The sequence below is a fragment of the Eptatretus burgeri genome, chromosome 15 (assembly GCF_056783735.1).
Source record: "Eptatretus burgeri isolate ZD-2024b chromosome 15, Ebu_testis_v1, whole genome shotgun sequence".
NCBI classification, from domain to species: domain Eukaryota; kingdom Metazoa; phylum Chordata; class Myxini; order Myxiniformes; family Myxinidae; genus Eptatretus; species Eptatretus burgeri.
In genome coordinates, this window is record NC_140975.1 from 47,320,820 (window position 1) to 47,337,807 (window position 16,988).

Genomic DNA, 16,988 nt, shown 5'->3' on the forward strand with positions numbered 1-16,988 from the left:
ATTCTACTTCACAGACGGCGCCGACAACACATACCCAAAACCAAGGAAAGAATACCCTCAAGGATGAGGCGGGCCTGAGGCCGAGACCGGGTCGCGCCTACCCGTCTGGTGATGAGACGCGGAGCGGCGATGGCGCCTCAACTCCGCGGGCCTCGCGGACAGTGTCTGGTAGGGGGTGGGAAAGGGGCCCCCTTGGTCGCACTATGTCAGCGCGGGGGGAAACAGGAGGGGGTTGCTGATGCTCGGGGTATAGAGGATTTTTATTATCCCGCGACGAGCGTCTCCACCTCGGCCAGGTCGCGCTGTCGGCCTCCCTGGGGTGCAGCTCCCGACGCGAGCACCCCCTCGTCTGGTGTCGCTGCCTTTCCACAGCTCCGTCCCCTCCGTTCCGACTCCAACGCACACGACGACCAGCTCCTTCTTGCCAACTCCACCGCCCGCGAAGTCTTGACTCTCTGTTTCCGACTCTCCTACTCTCCTACTCTCCGCCTCTCGACTCTCCTACTCTCCTACTCTCCGCCTCTCGACTCTCCTACTCTCTTACTCTCCACCTTTCGACTCTACTGGACTGACGAACACGGTCCTTTTATCAGCCCCGTAGCTTCGCCCTCTCATCTTTGACCCCCTCCCTTCGACCTTTCACCTCGCTCCCCATTGGCCCGAGAAAAAGTGGGCGTGAAGGCTTTTTGATCCATAAATTTGCATATATCGATCGCCCTGGGGGCGGGGCCAATTCGCCCCTCGCTCACCGATTGGACGGCAAAAAGTGGGCGTGTGTCGTTTTTGATCCGTTTTTGAAGCACAAAATCCGTGATTTTGTACACGCTGTTCGGCGCGCGCCCTGCACGAGTCCAACACCGGTACCCACAGCGGGGCAAGAACGGTGGCGATGCGACGGTTGCGAGGTGTGACGGGAAGGTCGTGGCGGTTGTGGTGAAGCGGCGTTGTGGTTGGTGGTTGATGTTGTGATTGTGGTGGTAATCATGGCAGTTGATCCAAAATAAAGATAGCAAAAGAAAAACGGCTATCCTGAAGAGTCGCAGCACGCATAAATGACATGTATTCCCACTAGACAACGGGTTTGGGCCTAACTACACATGTACTTACCGAGATACCTCACCTAAGGGACCTGAATGGTGGTTTGCGAATTTGGTAACCACAACACTACCCCCTCCCCTTTTTACAGACTCGTCCCGAGTCGTCAAATTTTCGTGTGCCATCATGTGTAGTTTTCCCCTAGTACATTTTACCTACGGATCCCTGAGTGCGACATTCATGGTATTCGTGTCCCCAAAATAAATAACCTGAGGGCTGCGTAACTATCTAAACAAACTCACTCACACGGACGACTTAAATAAAATTGCCGGCGCTAGACAGACATGCCGGGGGGCGCACTCATATTTACAGTACATCTTAACCTTAACTTACAAATTTTACACTAAACCATGGCCCAGGATCATTGAACTCTGCAAAAGAAAAGCAGTTAGCAGGGAGCCAGGCTGCCCGCATGCAGTCTCTGGCTCAAACAATGCAGGTGACAGGGAACGTGGCTGGCTGCTCACACGCAGTCCAAGGCCTTCCCTTTTGAACTGAACGCAGTGAACCACAACGGTGCATGGGCTGCACAACGCAGTCTCCGTGCCAGCTCAAGTGGCACACGCAATGAGCACAACGAATGGATGGATGAACACAAACACGGTGCACGGGCCGCCACTGCAGGCCCGTGTTGTAGCTGCCAACAGGGCAGTTCTCGCAGCTTGCAAACTGTTGCCTTGCGGATCCTGGCGCACATGGAAATGAACAGGGGGGGCAAAGCAAAAATTGAACGGGGCTGGTGAACGTGGGCAGTGGACATGGCATGGCAAAGGTAGCAGGCAAACACAGCCCGCAGAAGAAGGCCGCTGCAGGCAAACACAGCCGGCAGAAGAAGGCCGCTGCAGGCAAACACAGCCGGCAGATGAACTGGCCGGCACAGGCCTTGAAGAAAAACAGCCAGCAGATGAACTGGCCGGCTCAGGCCTTGCAGCACAGCATGTAGACGATCCAGCCGGCACAGGCCTTGCAGCACAGCAGCTGCAGATGAAGTTGGCCAGCCTTTGCCGTTCCGTGGAGGTTGGTGGAGGGAGTGCGGTGGTGCTGGCCACTTGGAAGGCGGGCTCGGACCTGCCTACCTGTCTCCCTCCCACCTATCGCCTTTGCCTGTCACTGTACACACCCACTCCCTTAATTTGTCAAACCCCAATTTAGCCCCAACTTATTTTTTTGTTGTTTTTATTTTTACTCCCCCACTATAAATCGTCCCCTAACCCCCTTTATCGTCCTTGTTCGGCTAACCTATCCTGTCACCTAGCCGACTCCCAACCCCTACGTTCCCTTCCCGGAGGGGAATAAGGGAGAGCTAACGTCCTGTGTCGAGGCCCAATTCAAGCCTCAGAATGGCCTCCCCAGAGTTCGGCGATCTATAACCAAAGTGGGTCCAGCGGCCCACAACGACAGCGAGGGGATGGATGGTGCGGAGGGGTACATCTCCTAATCTACCCTAACCATTTAACTGTTAAACTACCCCGGGGCTTTCAACAAGCGCTTCTCGCTTAAACTATTGGTTCTAACAACCCAGATTCCCGTCGCCTGTGTTGGTGTCCTCACAATTTCGGGCCTCGCCCCCCAATTTTCTCTCCGTGCCCTCACACGGTCTCCTGGCTGGGACACGTGGCTCTCTCTGGCAGGCACGGCCCTCTGCCGATTCTCCCGCTATGGCACCCCCGGGCACTACACTGCCTCCGAGCCTACCAGCTCCCTAACACCAGGGAGTTCCCCCCATGGCACCTCCCCTGAAACGCACACGTGGCAGGCCGGCCTCCCGGGCCCCTTTCCGAGGGTCACCCGTGCCCACAACACTGCCCACGCGGCTAATGGCGCCCCGGGCCCCCGCACCAAGCAGGCGCACCCGTGCCCACTACGCTATCCCGGCCCCCCATGGGCCCTTGGCCTACCGCGGCCGACTAGCCTGGTGCCCGGGGTACCCACTCAGCGATACTCACCTTTCGCAGCCACGCTCCCAAGCCCATCAACAGGGCTCCTGCACCCCTCCAAATGGGTCTCGAGCCTACTTTCCCACCAACAACAAAACGACCTCCATTTTTCAATTTGACTAACCCAGCTAACTCAATCTACACTGACCCCGGGGTCCCTTGGGCGGGAGTCACTCCTCCCCCCAATCACTCATCGCACCATGCATTCCCCATTCACTCCATACACACAGACCCGCTGGCCTCACTCACTCACCAAGCACATGCTTCCACTTCACTCACCAACTCTTCAACACACTCACCACTGAACTCTGCCATCCTTCTATCTGCACCCCTAACTAACTCGTGCTCCCACGTCGTCCCTTAAACTATAGCACGTTCCTTTTAACACTACGTAGCTAAACTACGTCAACTCTACACATCCACAAGTCTGTCACTGTCTTCTAACTCAAAAAATCATTTTATTTCCCAACCTAAATCTGACTAACAATCCCTCTACCTAATCCATTCCACGGACTCCATGAGGACTTACCCCTGCCCCATGAAGTCGGTCTAACTAAGCTAACCCTTCCCCCTAACTAGTTTTCATCCTGTGCCCAGGGTAAGGGGGTCTTCCACCCCTTGCCCAGGAATCCTGTGCACCCGAAAGTGAGGCTTGTTTTTTTTTTTTTTTTTTTTTTTTTTTTTTTCATGCGCAGCACCTGCGCGGCAACTCGCGCACTTTACACCTGCAACTGCCCGTGACGTCATGCAGCTGCACGTGTTCCTCGTCCCTCCTTGGACGGCACCATCCGGCAGAGATACCCCTCCTGCCGGATTCCAACCCCACGTGCAGCCATGGCGTCACCGTGCGCATAAAAAAAAACACAAGCCCCACGTCTCGAGGGGTTCCCCACGCGAACACATGTGCTTTGCCCGTTGGAGCTTAACACACACGATCGCGTGGAGAACCCGTCCGGTCCAAATCCGTTTACCTGCCTAAACTTTGTCCGTCCGCGGGATCGGCAAATCCACCGCGTGCGTTTCCGGACCGGGACTTCGCTCTCGCAAGCGAGCACGTGGCGGTCTCGTGCGTTGCACAGCACGAACCTCGTGCTCACTGCTGGGTGAACCCGGCACGGTCCCCGAAACAACCACAGCCGCTACTCGGCTTTAGTTTCTCCCATGTCGCCGTCTCCGTCGCCATTCGACCCACGCACACCTGCGTGTTACGACGCTCACACTGCATTCCATCACATTCACACCGGGAGACACGGCTGCGTGCTCCCGCATGCCAACCGACATCTCCCTCACATACCGCTCTCTCACACACACGGTCTCCCTTGCATACGGCCGTTCACTCACGCGTGCCTCACTACTCACACAAACCACACCACTCACACACGCGGGGGCACTCACCCGCGGTGCCTCATCCACACTCCGCGTGCTGGGAAGCACGTACTCCGGCACCATCGCCACCACACCACTCACACACGGGGTCGCTTCCACACACGGGGACGCACTCACCCCTTGCACCACACACACAGGGACAACCACACTGTGGATTCGTGTCCCCACAAGGGTCTCCGGGGCCTCTATACCCCCCAAGCTCCCCGTGCACCTGTCCACAGCACCCGTCCTCTCAACCTCGCAAAGCACGACCGAACTCACCTGGTCGTGCCTCGCCTCAAGGGGGCATACTCCCTCCCCTCGTTCCTGGAGGAGGCCATCCAGGTGCTCGCACTGGGTCTCTACCCAGTCCGCCAGCTCACCCCCATTGTCCTCCACTACCTCCGTGTGTGTGTGTGTGCGTCACTTACCCCGTCTTCATCGCGTATCTCCCGTGTCTCTATACATTTTATTCTTTCTGTCGTCTCCTCGTGTCTATTGGTCTCTGCTTCTTTCTGGCGTCTTTCCCTTATCTTTATGTCGGTCAACCTTGCTTTCTCTTTAAGTCGCTCCCGTCCTTCCCTGTTTTTCACTCCTTGCTCTTTCACGATCTCCGCGTACCTCATCCTTGCTTTCCGTATTAATTGTTCTTTTCTCTCCCTCGCAATTACTTTCACCTCGTCTCTTGTCTCCCGAATTACTTTTTCCTTACCCACCTCCACCGCGGGCCCGACAGCCGCTGCACCCCCTCCCAGCTCGTTCGTTCCGACACGTGGAGTCGCCATTTTAAGTTCCCTGCTCACGGCCTTCATGCCCGCCTGCAGGCATCGGCCCATGTTCTGCGTCTCACCCCGTAGTTCTTTCATCTCTTCCCTCATGTTTGCTTCCATTCCGTTTATTTGCTGTGTATTCGCATCCATCCTCGTTTTTACTTCATTTGTATTTGTATCCATCTTTTCGTTCATGCCTTTCATTTCGTTTTTCATATCCGCATTCATTTTTGCCAGCATGGTGATTAGCTGGGCCATGTCGGGTACGCTTGGGTGAGCCGTTTCGGCAGGGGTCGGGGAAGGGTTTTGGTGGAGAGGGGGGGGGAGGTGTCATACACCGCGGCCGCTGCCGCACCCATTTCGGGCTCTGGGTTCAGTTGGGCGAGTCCGTGTTCCTGCACAATCAACATTTCCTGCTCGGGGATTCCATCCTGGACCATGGATCCTACACATTCTACATCCATTTCTAATACCCCCGGCTCCCGCTCGCCTTGAGACGCCATCTTGCTTCTCTTAAAGGGTTAATTTCGCTCGCTCGTAATTTGGAGGGAATCGGGGGTCGCTTCTCTCACCCCTGGACCGATTCCCGTGAATTTAGCCGGAGACAGGAGAGCCTGTTTTCCTGTTCTCCGATACCAGTGCCGCGAGGAGGGCGATGAATTTGTATCCCACTCCTGACACCAGTGTTGCGGTATTCGCGCCCGCCGGCGTGCTGACGGCCACGTAACTCGAATCGCGGCACGTCGCCCACCGGACGGACAATCCAGTCGTGACCCTCTCGGACTAACGCCGGGAACCAGTCACGGGTGGACCTTTCGGTCTCACCGCGATCGAGCCAATCAGCCCCCGCGTGGGATAGGGTTGCCCGCCAAATTCGACCTACCTAAGTACCCACGCGGAGGGTAGACCGGGCGATCGCACCTCGCCGCAGGTCGACTTCGGACACGGGCCACTTAAGCGACCCGTTCCGTACTATCAGAATAACCGAGCGGTGTTATCGTCGACCTCGACGGTTCGATTAATTATCGGGCGTATTCAGTCCACTACCAACCCTTTACGTGAAGCAAGATGGGGATTCAATAGAGGAAAAGACGAAGCGAAGCGGGAAACAGTTCAACACAAAGCACATTTATTCGCGGCACACGGGAGCACACATATACAATTCCACCAAATGCACACAGAAAAGACACAATGTAATTTACACAAAAAGCAAATGTAAAAGCGAAAACACAATGCAGAGCTAATACCGACTACCGAGCACACGGCAACACTTATACAATTCTACTTCACAGACGGCGCCGACAACACATACCCAAAACCAAGGAAAGAATACCCTCAAGGATGAGGCGGGCCTGAGGCCGAGACCGGGTCGCGCCTACCCGTCTGGTGATGAGACGCGGAGCGGCGATGGCGCCTCAACTCCGCGGGCCTCGCGGACAGTGTCTGGTAGGGGGTGGGAAAGGGGCCCCCTTGGTCGCACTATCTCAGCGCGGGGGGGAAACAGTAGGGGGTTGCTGATGCTCGGGGTATAGAGGATTTTTATTATCCCGCGACGAGCGTCTCCACCTCGGCCAGGTCGCGCTGTCGGCCTCCCTGGGGTGCAGCTCCCGACGCGAGCACCCCCTCGTCTGGTGTCGCTGCCTTTCCACAGCTCCGTCCCCTCCGTTCCGACTCCAACGCACACGACGACCAGCTCCTTCTTGCCAACTCCACCGCCCGCGAAGTCTTGACTCTCTGTTTCCGACTCTCCTACTCTCCTACTCTCCGCCTCTCGACTCTCCTACTCTCTTACTCTCCGCCTTTCGACTCTACTGGACTGACGAACACGGTCCTTTTATCAGCCCCGTAGCTTCGCCCTCTCATCTTTGACCCCCTCCCTTCGACCTTTCACCTCGCTCCCCATTGGCCCGAGAAAAAGTGGGCGTGAAGGCTTTTTGATCCATAAATTTGCATATATCGATCGCCCTGGGGGCGGGGCCAATTCGCCCCTCGCTCACCGATTGGACGGCAAAAAGTGGGCGTGTGTCGTTTTTGATCCGTTTTTGAAGCACAAAATCCGTGATTTTGTACACGCTGTTCGGCGCGCGCCCTGCACGAGTCCAACACCGGTACCCACAGCGGGGCAAGAACGGTGGCGATGCGACGGTTGCGAGGTGTGACGGGAAGGTCGTGGCGGTTGTGGTGAAGCGGCGCTGTGGTTGGTGGTTGATGTTGTGATTGTGGTGGTAATCATGGCGGTTGGTCCAAAATAAAGATAGCAAAAGAAAAACGGCTATCCTGAAGAGTCGCAGCACGCATAAATAACATGTATTCCCACTAGACAACGGGTTTGGGCCTAACTACACATGTACTTACCGAGATACCTCACCTAAGGGACCTGAATGGTGGTTTGCGAATTTGGTAACCACAACAATATTCACACTGTCACTGAATATATCGATCGACTTGAACAAAGTCCTCTCTTGTGGACTCTCATGCACGAGCCTCTCCTGGTCCTCCCTCATGGTCGTGCACTCCAGTTCTCTCCTTCCTCCTGGGTGGAGTCTTTCTCTTTTGGCTGCCACCCACGGGGACGGCCTCGATAAAAATAAACATACATCTTTTCCTCTGGGCTCCACAGCCCACTGTGCCACGATGGCTGGCCCATACTGGCCAGAGAGATTATAATTTAGCGATTTTACACACGTGACATGTGCCTCTGCAATAGGAGGTCCTCACCTAGCCCCTCCCACAAATAAGAGGTTTTGCTTGTACATAATTAATGAATCAATTAATCTGTCTACCCTGTCGATATATTACATATGCTGCCTCCTCAGCATCACATGCAAGGACTTACTCTGACATCCCTGTTACATGGCAATCTAGCATATGCAAACCACACAGACCATAATACACTTACCACAGTCTAGCTATGGATCTTTCCCCCCTTCCACGTAACTATATCATAAATACATATATATGTTTGAATAATAAAGAAAGACCCACTCACATCTCTCACCTGCGAATGGAGGGAATAGCCAATCAGTTCTCACATAATCAACTAAACCCAGGTGGCTAGGATTATATAAATAATTGACACCTCCCACACTCCTCGAGCCAAAGAAGCTGCATAAAGCAACCCAAGAAGGCCTACTCAAAGTAAGCGTTTTCATTATTATTTAAATATTGACTCCTTTTCACATTTGCACGTGGTGCATGCTTGGGAGCCTCATTGGTATGCATTGCTGTCTACGCTGTCATTGATGATTCACCAATAAGTGATGAAAATGGTCTGGTAAAATGGTCCGGTAACTGAGGGGGTGTGCAGCATTGGGATTCTCATGTGTGTACTATGTGTGAATGTCTTTATAGCTGTGGAAGAACTCTGGGAAGGGTTCGAAACAGCAAAGCACTTCCCTTGTGTAAGTCTTCTTGGGTTGCTTTATGTTTCTTCAGCTGGTGTGGGAGGTATCAAATATATATATATATACACACACACACTGTATATGGAGGGCACAAACAACAACAAAGTGTTATAAAAGATGCTATGTTTTCTGGCTGGTTCACTTCATTATACATCATGATTGAGATTCTCACATCTTTAATTTCTACTGGATGTTTGGATTGCATACAGGCTGGATTGCATACAATAGCTCTGTACAAAAGGCATCACTAAAAATACCAGCTATTGTTTCTTTTACTTATCCCCCATCTGACCGTATCTTTCACCTGCCCTTTGCAATCCCAAACCCCACACTATCCCTGAGAGGGAAGACGTTATTTGTTTGTGTGTTTTACAATAACGCAATAGTAAACACGTACTCCAAGTCATACTCCCTTTTCCTCCTGTCCGTAAGGACAGGCTCTTTGCTGGTATATTTAAAAGATGGAAAGTCTTAATGATTTCTCTCAAAATTTAGAGAGAATATCAGAGACCTTGAGAAGCAATAGTCGTGTCAAGGTGAAGCATAGCTCTGTGACGTTTGATGCCTGCCTTTGCAGGAGGAACCACAGCCTGGCCACTCAGAGGCAAGAAGCCAGTATCAAGAGTCTCAAGGGATGGCTTGGATTTGACCAGCCTGTCAGAAAAGGAGATAAGTATGATTGTTTTTGAGTTATGGCAAATTAGTGACCGGAACTATTTTTGAAGTTAACATAGACTGAGACTGAGTTGAATTATATGTTCCCTTTTACAGCTCCAAAAAAAATGTATTATGAAAATTTTCAACTTTGTAGAGTTCAGCACTCACCTTTTGCCAATTGTATTTTCTTCACAGATATCCTGAGAAAAACAGGCCAAAGCAGGCAATGTTATCTCCATCATAGTCTTTGGCAGTTTTTCAACAGCAAACTACTATTTCAGTCTTCCTCCATCACAATCCATTCTGACATTCAGTTATGACTATGACATGGATTGCTCGCCCAAACAACAATATTTCCACACCTCAGAGTCAGTAATATCAAAAATGGACACGCCTCCATCAGAAGCATCTATGTACGCATCAATCTCCAACATCTCTGCCTCTTCATGCTGATTTTCCACCATGACGATCTGTGTACAAAAACAATTACAAGATGGCGATTGAAATATCAAAAAAAATACTGTACACCGTTCAGTCAAATTTAAACAGAAAAGGCCAACAATGATGTTCTATATATCTCACATTTGTGTGGGAATTTTGAAAGATGTATGCAATGAGGATGTGAACTGGGAAGGCGAGACAAGCTGCAACTACACCAACTGCCACATTCTCCGAGCTGATGAGTACTTGATAATCCAAAGGTTGACTGAAAATACAGAAACATCAAACTGGCAGCTAACCTGAGTGATAAAATTAAAATGTATTAATACCAGACAGAACATAGACTGGGGAACAAACAAAGAAGACAGCTGTACCTATCATTCTTGAGAGTGAGGCCTCCGTACCAGATGGCCGAGGAGCATAGGGGGATAGCCAATAAAAGGGCACAGTCAGATACTCGCTGAAGGCGTGTAAAGCGACTCCGTGCAGGACGCTCAAGGATGGACAGCCAGGCGTGCTGTGCAAACAGACCATGCTGCACCAATGCTGGGAATAGCCTCCGAAATGCATTGAGTTCCTGGAGACCTGTGTGAAGGTGAGGTTGTGTTCGTAGATATGAACCACTTTGTAATATTCACTTTTTCAAGTCATTTGGAAATTATTACGTTATTATTTAATCCAAATTCATATTTTGAAAAAACGTACACACTTACTTGCTGCCAACACTTCCTTTTTTACAACACCATCTGTGTGAGAGTTGTCAACAGAAAGCCAATCGTTTACTAGAAAGAAGTACATCTTGTTGGTGCACAAGTCACGAACTAGCACATGCTGAAGAAACCAAGATGGATGAAGACCTAAATAACGATATCAGAAAGAAAATTAAACATTTGTTAAAGAACAATTAAATTGTTTGTTGGTGTAAGCAGTGGGATTACTATTCTGCATTTCAATAAAGACTTCTTAAATTACTGTCATCTTGGTGTAACAAATAAGATGTAGGTAAGTGGGTTATCAAAGCATTTAAAGGCTTGTTTTCATTTGAACGTAATCAGTTGTTTTGGGCCCTGTTTTTCCAATGTCTTCAACCTCTTGCCACGATCAGTTTGACATTCTGTTAACCAAGTCCAGCTCTCCAAAACAGTTTTTTTTTTTACCGTTATTGCATATTGTTTAGATACATTTTCAAGGTTAAATCTGGTCAGAATTTTTGATTTTTTTCCACATTTCTCAGTTAGATTTGCACTTTTGTCACAAGGAGTTTGTGATCTGTCCCACAGTCTGTTGTGCAATCTGCCAATACTCTTCCAGGAACAATTATCCATCTTCTGTTGATTAGAAGGTAGTCAATCTGGTTTCAATGTCGCCCATCAGGTGAAATCCATGTATACGGTCTCTGCTTGGGCGGTCTGAACCATGTATTTGTAATTATGAGATCATTCTCCACAAAGAACTCTCGCATTCACGTCTTTGGCTCACTTTGGATACCAAGTCCATGCTTTCCTGCAATCCCTGGTGCTCCTGCTTCTCCAATTTTTGCATTCCGGTCTCCAATAATAATTAAAACATCTCCGTTAGGCACCTGTTCTACCAGTATCTGCAACTTTCAATAAAACTCCTCCACATTTTCTTCATCTGCTCTAGAAGTTGGAGCACATCATCTAAATGATGATGGTGTTCACTGGAAATCCCTTCAACCTCAATGATATTGTTGCGGACCCGGGGTCGTGGGGGTAGTACAAGGGAGGAGATATCCCTAGTTTCTTCCTGGACTCACCAGGAATCACAGGCTGTTGTGCACTAATAAGTTTGTGTCGCGGAAGTTCACTAATCGACCGCAAATGCCAATAATTTGACCACGTGACCCAGTGTCTTCCATTTGGCTACTATTGGATTGGAACACGTGGTCACCTTATCGGGGAATCGCACCCTCGATGTGTACTTGCGTTACTTACCATATCAGGTGCAGTCGAGTGGAACTGCCAAGTACGCACTGGCTAATAAGCAGATTTTGGGGGATAACTTCCTGGCTATGTTAAGTTGTGGACCATGCTGGGCCAATGGAGGAAAAGACAAAAACGATCTGGGTACATTTATAAGAGAGCAAATTAATTTTAACAAAGTGAGGAATGTTATGTGGTGCAGCATGGGTTTACTCACAAGATGTACAGCAGGGGAAAGCAAGGAATTCATGGGTGCAGCAAAATAAATGCAATATTCACAAAAAAGACAGCGCAGATTTACCCTGAATAAACTTCGACAATGTTAAATTACACTACACATGGCAGGCACCATCACTCACTCACACACACGGAAAATGAGAGAGAGAGAGAGAGAGAGAGAGAGAGAGAGAGAGAGAGAGAGAGAGAGAGAGAGAGAGAGAGAGAGAGAGAGAGAGAGAGAGAGAGAGAGAGAGAGAGAGAGAGAGAGAGAGAGAGAGAGAGAGAGAGAGAGAGAGAGAGAGAGAGAGAGAGAGAGAGAGAGAGAGAGAGAGAGAGAGAGAGAGAGAGAGAGAGAGAGAGAGAGAGAGAGAGAGAGAGAGAGAGAGAGAGAGAGAGAGAGAGAGAGAGAGAGAGAGAGAGAGAGAGAGAGAGAGAGAGAGAGAGAGAGAGAGAGAGAGAGAGAGAGAGAGAGAGAGAGAGAGAGAGAGAGAGAGAGAGAGAGAGAGAGAGAGAGAGAGAGAGAGAGAGAGAGAGAGAGAGAGAGAGAGAGAGAGAGAGAGAGAGAGAGAGAGAGAGAGAGAGAGAGAGAGAGAGAGAGAGAGAGAGAGAGAGAGAGAGAGAGAGAGAGAGAGAGAGAGAGAGAGAGCCCAGAGAGCCCAGAGAGATGAGATCAAACGATGCTGTCGGTGTTTTTGAGCTCACCCATTTATGCACAGCAGTCACCCCGTGGCATAGCCATGCCCCGCCAGGCTTCGGAATTGAAAATGGCTTCATTCGACCTTGCGCCGTGCTATGCATTGGAGCAATTAACATGGGGCGAGAGTTTTCGGAAGCGCTTTCCGGTTCCGAACGTGTGCTGGACTCCAGTTAAGCGTGGTAATTTCTGGAAATCTCGCACCATCTGTACATCTTCAAATGAACCCCAGTGCATGTTTGCGATTCGAACTACATGCTGAAACAACCTGACTCTCGTTCCCTCAGCATCTTCCGAGACTGTGGTGAGCGTCCAAGGGTTTGACGGTAGTTGTAGCAGTAATAGATAGGTGAGAGAAGTGCTGTGGAATTTGTGGTGAAGAGATTGGGAGAAGTGGGTGTAGATGTGGTGTTGCGGCGAAGAGGTTGGAGGGATGTTCGTAGCTGTGGCGCTTGTGGTGAAGGTGATGTAGGTTGTGGTGGGGATTTTTTAGAAGATGTGTGGAGTGATTTTGGCATGCAGTTTGAATGGGAAATGGCAAGCAAAAGCCAATGAACCTTGCTGTGCTTTGCATTCCTGGCACCGTTACAGTGATGCATGCGTGTTTGCGTGGTTGGTGAAAGAAGTAAAGTAAGGTAAACAAATTAAATAAAAGAAAGGATAGAGGATTGAACACTTAACTAAAAGCCCTACACAACACACCTTTCCCATTTACCCACGAGGCATATGGAAAGGACGAACTAATGCACATACTAATGCAATAACTGCCTTGGGATCACTGTATGTTGGGTGCCATTCCCTCAGAGGAGTGTCGGTTTTACAAAACTGCAACAATATTCACCTATCATTGACTGGGTTATATCCCACAACTGACTCTGCAATCTTCTTTTGTAAATAGCTGCCATTACATTTCTTTACAGGTTTCATGACCAGGAAAGAACACTTTTGAATCATCAGATTGAAACTGTCCCAAACCAGTCCATTTATGTTCAGTTATCCACAAAATTTCAGTTCTTGTCCTTTCCATCTCTCTCTCTTTATAACATCCAACTTTCCCTGATTCATTGACCTTAAATTCCATGCTCTAATTTTGTGAACATTTGTGAAGCTCAGAATTTGGCTTTCAGTTCTGGTGACCTCAGCGACTGGATTTCCTTGCATGTTTGATCCAGACAGCCAGTCCTACTCATCAAAACACTTTGCTCTTCCCCTGCAGCCATTTGGGCACTTTCAAACCTGGGAGGCTCATCATCTGGCACCACAGCTTTATGTCTTAGACTTATGATAATGAGTGTTTTTTGGACATTTTCGGAAGTGATTTGCCATTGCCTTTTTCTGGGCAGTGTTGATACTAGATGTAAGATGGTGATCCTAGCCATTGTTTCCCAGAAGATAATCATTTGCCAAGCATCAAGGCTATGCAGCCATTACTGACAATAGGAGCCAGCTGCCTGTATGGCCATACACCACCATCCTGCTCCCATAGCTTCACATAACCCTGATTGGGAGGCTAAAATGGGGCAGCACACCTTGCCCATGGATGGTCCATGGATTAATGAATGCAAAGACCACCCCTTTAACAATGCTGCCTTAATTTTGTTAAACCTTTGGTTTTAAAATATGAACCGAAAGGCAGTGGCAGATTTGGATTCGGAGTTTCCTCTTCCTGTACGAGTTGTCCACCATGGTTAATGAGCCCCATCTGACCAAAGCAACACTCCATGGCATAACAATTCATATGGGTCATCGCAGAACGATGCATCACCGAATAAAACGTTTGAAATATTTTTTCACCAAATGAAATATTTGTGGGAAACTGAAGAGCATTTCACAACCTGTATTATCATGCCAAATGTGGATTTTCCATATGGAACCGATCACGGTATCCGAGGCAATGTGAAAGATGTCCAGGTTATTCCTTTGGAATGCTCCTGGCAGAACTAAGTGCCGCGGTCCACTGCAAGCCTGTCCGTACAAGCAGATTCCCACATGTGCTGTTGTACCTTTAAAAGAATAGAGAAGAGATAAAATCACCTTTTGGTTTCACAAAAAAATTAAGGTTTACTGAAACAAAACTAAAAAGTCAACATTAAACATGCACATACATGCAGGTGGTTATTCTTAATAACATTACCAAAGACAGGCATTGCGAGGTGAACCGTTTTCGAGGTGAGCACACGGGCCACTTCATCCACCAGGCAACTGAGCACTGTTTACTTTCTCTCTGGTATGACCAAAATTAGGATTATTACCTCCACCATTGAAGGTGAAGGGGGTTATGATTTCACCGCTTTCTGTTGGGTCGCTGAAATAGGTGACCCTTATTTTCAGTAATTCTGTCTGTTTGGTTGGATGTTTGTTTGGATGTTTGTTCGTTTGTCATCAGCATAATTGGTAGTAAACGTGGGCGGATTTTGACCAAACTCGGGTGGTAGGTACATCTGATGACCTAGTGCTTTGGAAATTGTGATGGTTGCTAGGGACGCTTTGGTTCCCAAGCAACAACCGAAAAACCTTCAAAATCGGTACCGTTCACGAATCAATTCCGAAAGCCATTATCCCACGTAGGGTTAATATGGAATAAGCAAAGCCTAGAAGCGAACGTAGAATTCTTCTTACATTCGATGCTGCAATTTCCGGTTACTTCGGCCTGGATTCGGGATCAGCGATCAAATAATGTAAATCACGATTAAAAATTATGTTTTGAAGATGCGGGAGATATCTTTATTATAAAATTAGGTAGACTTAAAACTGCAAGAGTATTTACTCTCGAGCTTTGTTGTTAATTTTTTAGTCAAAAAGGTGTGATTGGGTATAAAGTCAAAAAGGTGTGATTGGATTGGGTATATAAATCAAATTAATTATTTGTGCATTTCTATAACCGTGATAACACTACTGCATATTACCTCAACATTACCTTCACAACAACAACTACACCACCGAGAACAGGATCTTATCTGAAAAAAAAAATAACCACAACATTACCTTCACAACGGCAACTACACCGCCTAGAACAGGATCTCATCGAAAAAAAGAAATATTACCTCAACATTATACCTCAACATCACCTTCACAACAACAACTACACCGCCGAGAACAGGATCTCCTCTAAAAAAATTAATATTACCTCAACATTATACCTCAACATTACCTTCACAACAACAACGACACCGTCTCAAACAGGATCTCATCTGAAAAAAAAAATCCTCAACATTACCTTCACAACAACTACACCGCCGAGAACAGGATCTCAACTAAAAAAAAAAATATATTACCTCAACATTACCTTCACAACAACAACAACACCGCCTAGAACAGGTTCTCATCTAAAAAAAATTATTACCTCAACATTACCTTCACAACAACAACTACACCGCCAAGAACAGGATCTCATCTAAAAAAATTAATATTACCTCAACATTATACCTCAACATTACCTTCACAACAACAACTACACCGCCGAGAACAGGATCTCCTCTAAAAAAATTAATTATACCTCAACATTATACCTCAACATTACCTTCACAACAACAACAACACCGCCTAGAACAGGTTCTCATCTAAAAAAAATTATTACCTCAACATTACCTTCACAACAACAACTACACTGCCAAGAACAGGATCTCATCTAAAAAAATTAATATTACCTCAACATTATACCTCAACATTACCTTCACAACAACAACTACACCGCCGAGAACAGGATCTCCTCTAAAAAAATTAATTATACCTCAACATTATACCTCAACATTACCTTCACAACAACAACAACACCGCCTAGAACAGGTTCTCATCTAAAAAAAATTATTACCTCAACATTACCTTCACAACGACAACTACACCACCTAGAACAGGATCTCATCTAAAAAAAATTAACATTACCTCAACATTATACCTCAACATTACCTTCACAACAACTACACCGCCAAGAACAGGATCTCATCTAAAAAAATTAATATTACCTCAACATTATACCTCAACATTAACTTCACAACAACAACTACACCGCCTAGAACAGGATCTCATCCAAAAAATTAATATTACCTCAACATTACCTTCACAACAACTACACCACCTAGAACAGGATCTCATCTAAAAAAATAAATACTGGAAGCGAACGTAGAATTCTTATTACATTCACTTCTGACTTTACCTATAGCTTGTTCACAACTGTATATGCAATTTCCGGTTACTTCGGCCTGGATGCGGGATCAGCGATCAAATAATGTAAATCATGATTAAAAATTATTTTTTGATGATGCGGGAGATATCTATTAAAATCAGTGGAGGAAATATAAACCATGTCTGACATTTGGGTCTTTCATGTCTCCGACGATGCCTTTATTTCCCGGCATGCATCATTCGCCATGCAAAAAATAACCGGAAGCAAAAAATAACCGGAAGCAAAAGGGTCATAGCCAACGACACGGATTCCAAATTGCCAGGGTATTGTATTGTTGTTG

The 16,988-nt window shown here is 47.9% G+C and overlaps 1 protein-coding gene across 5 annotated transcripts in view; it reads right to left on the minus strand.

Annotated features, from left to right (window-relative positions):
* Positions 1-16,988, minus strand: part of PKD1 (polycystin 1, transient receptor potential channel interacting) — a 173,349-nt gene that overhangs the window by 65,142 nt on the left and 91,219 nt on the right. For all 5 annotated transcript variants that reach the window (XM_085858410.1, XM_085858407.1, XM_085858408.1 and 2 more), the window contains 7 exons: positions 14,361-14,528; positions 10,383-10,526; positions 10,044-10,254; positions 9,811-9,934; positions 9,591-9,698; positions 9,397-9,428; positions 9,083-9,225 (listed from right to left, as the gene is read on the minus strand). In XM_085858410.1, the coding sequence (XP_085714536.1) occupies positions 9,083-9,225; positions 9,397-9,428; positions 9,591-9,698; positions 9,811-9,934; positions 10,044-10,254; positions 10,383-10,526; positions 14,361-14,528 (930 nt within the window). The remainder of the gene's footprint in view (positions 1-9,082; positions 9,226-9,396; positions 9,429-9,590; positions 9,699-9,810; positions 9,935-10,043; positions 10,255-10,382; positions 10,527-14,360; positions 14,529-16,988) is intronic.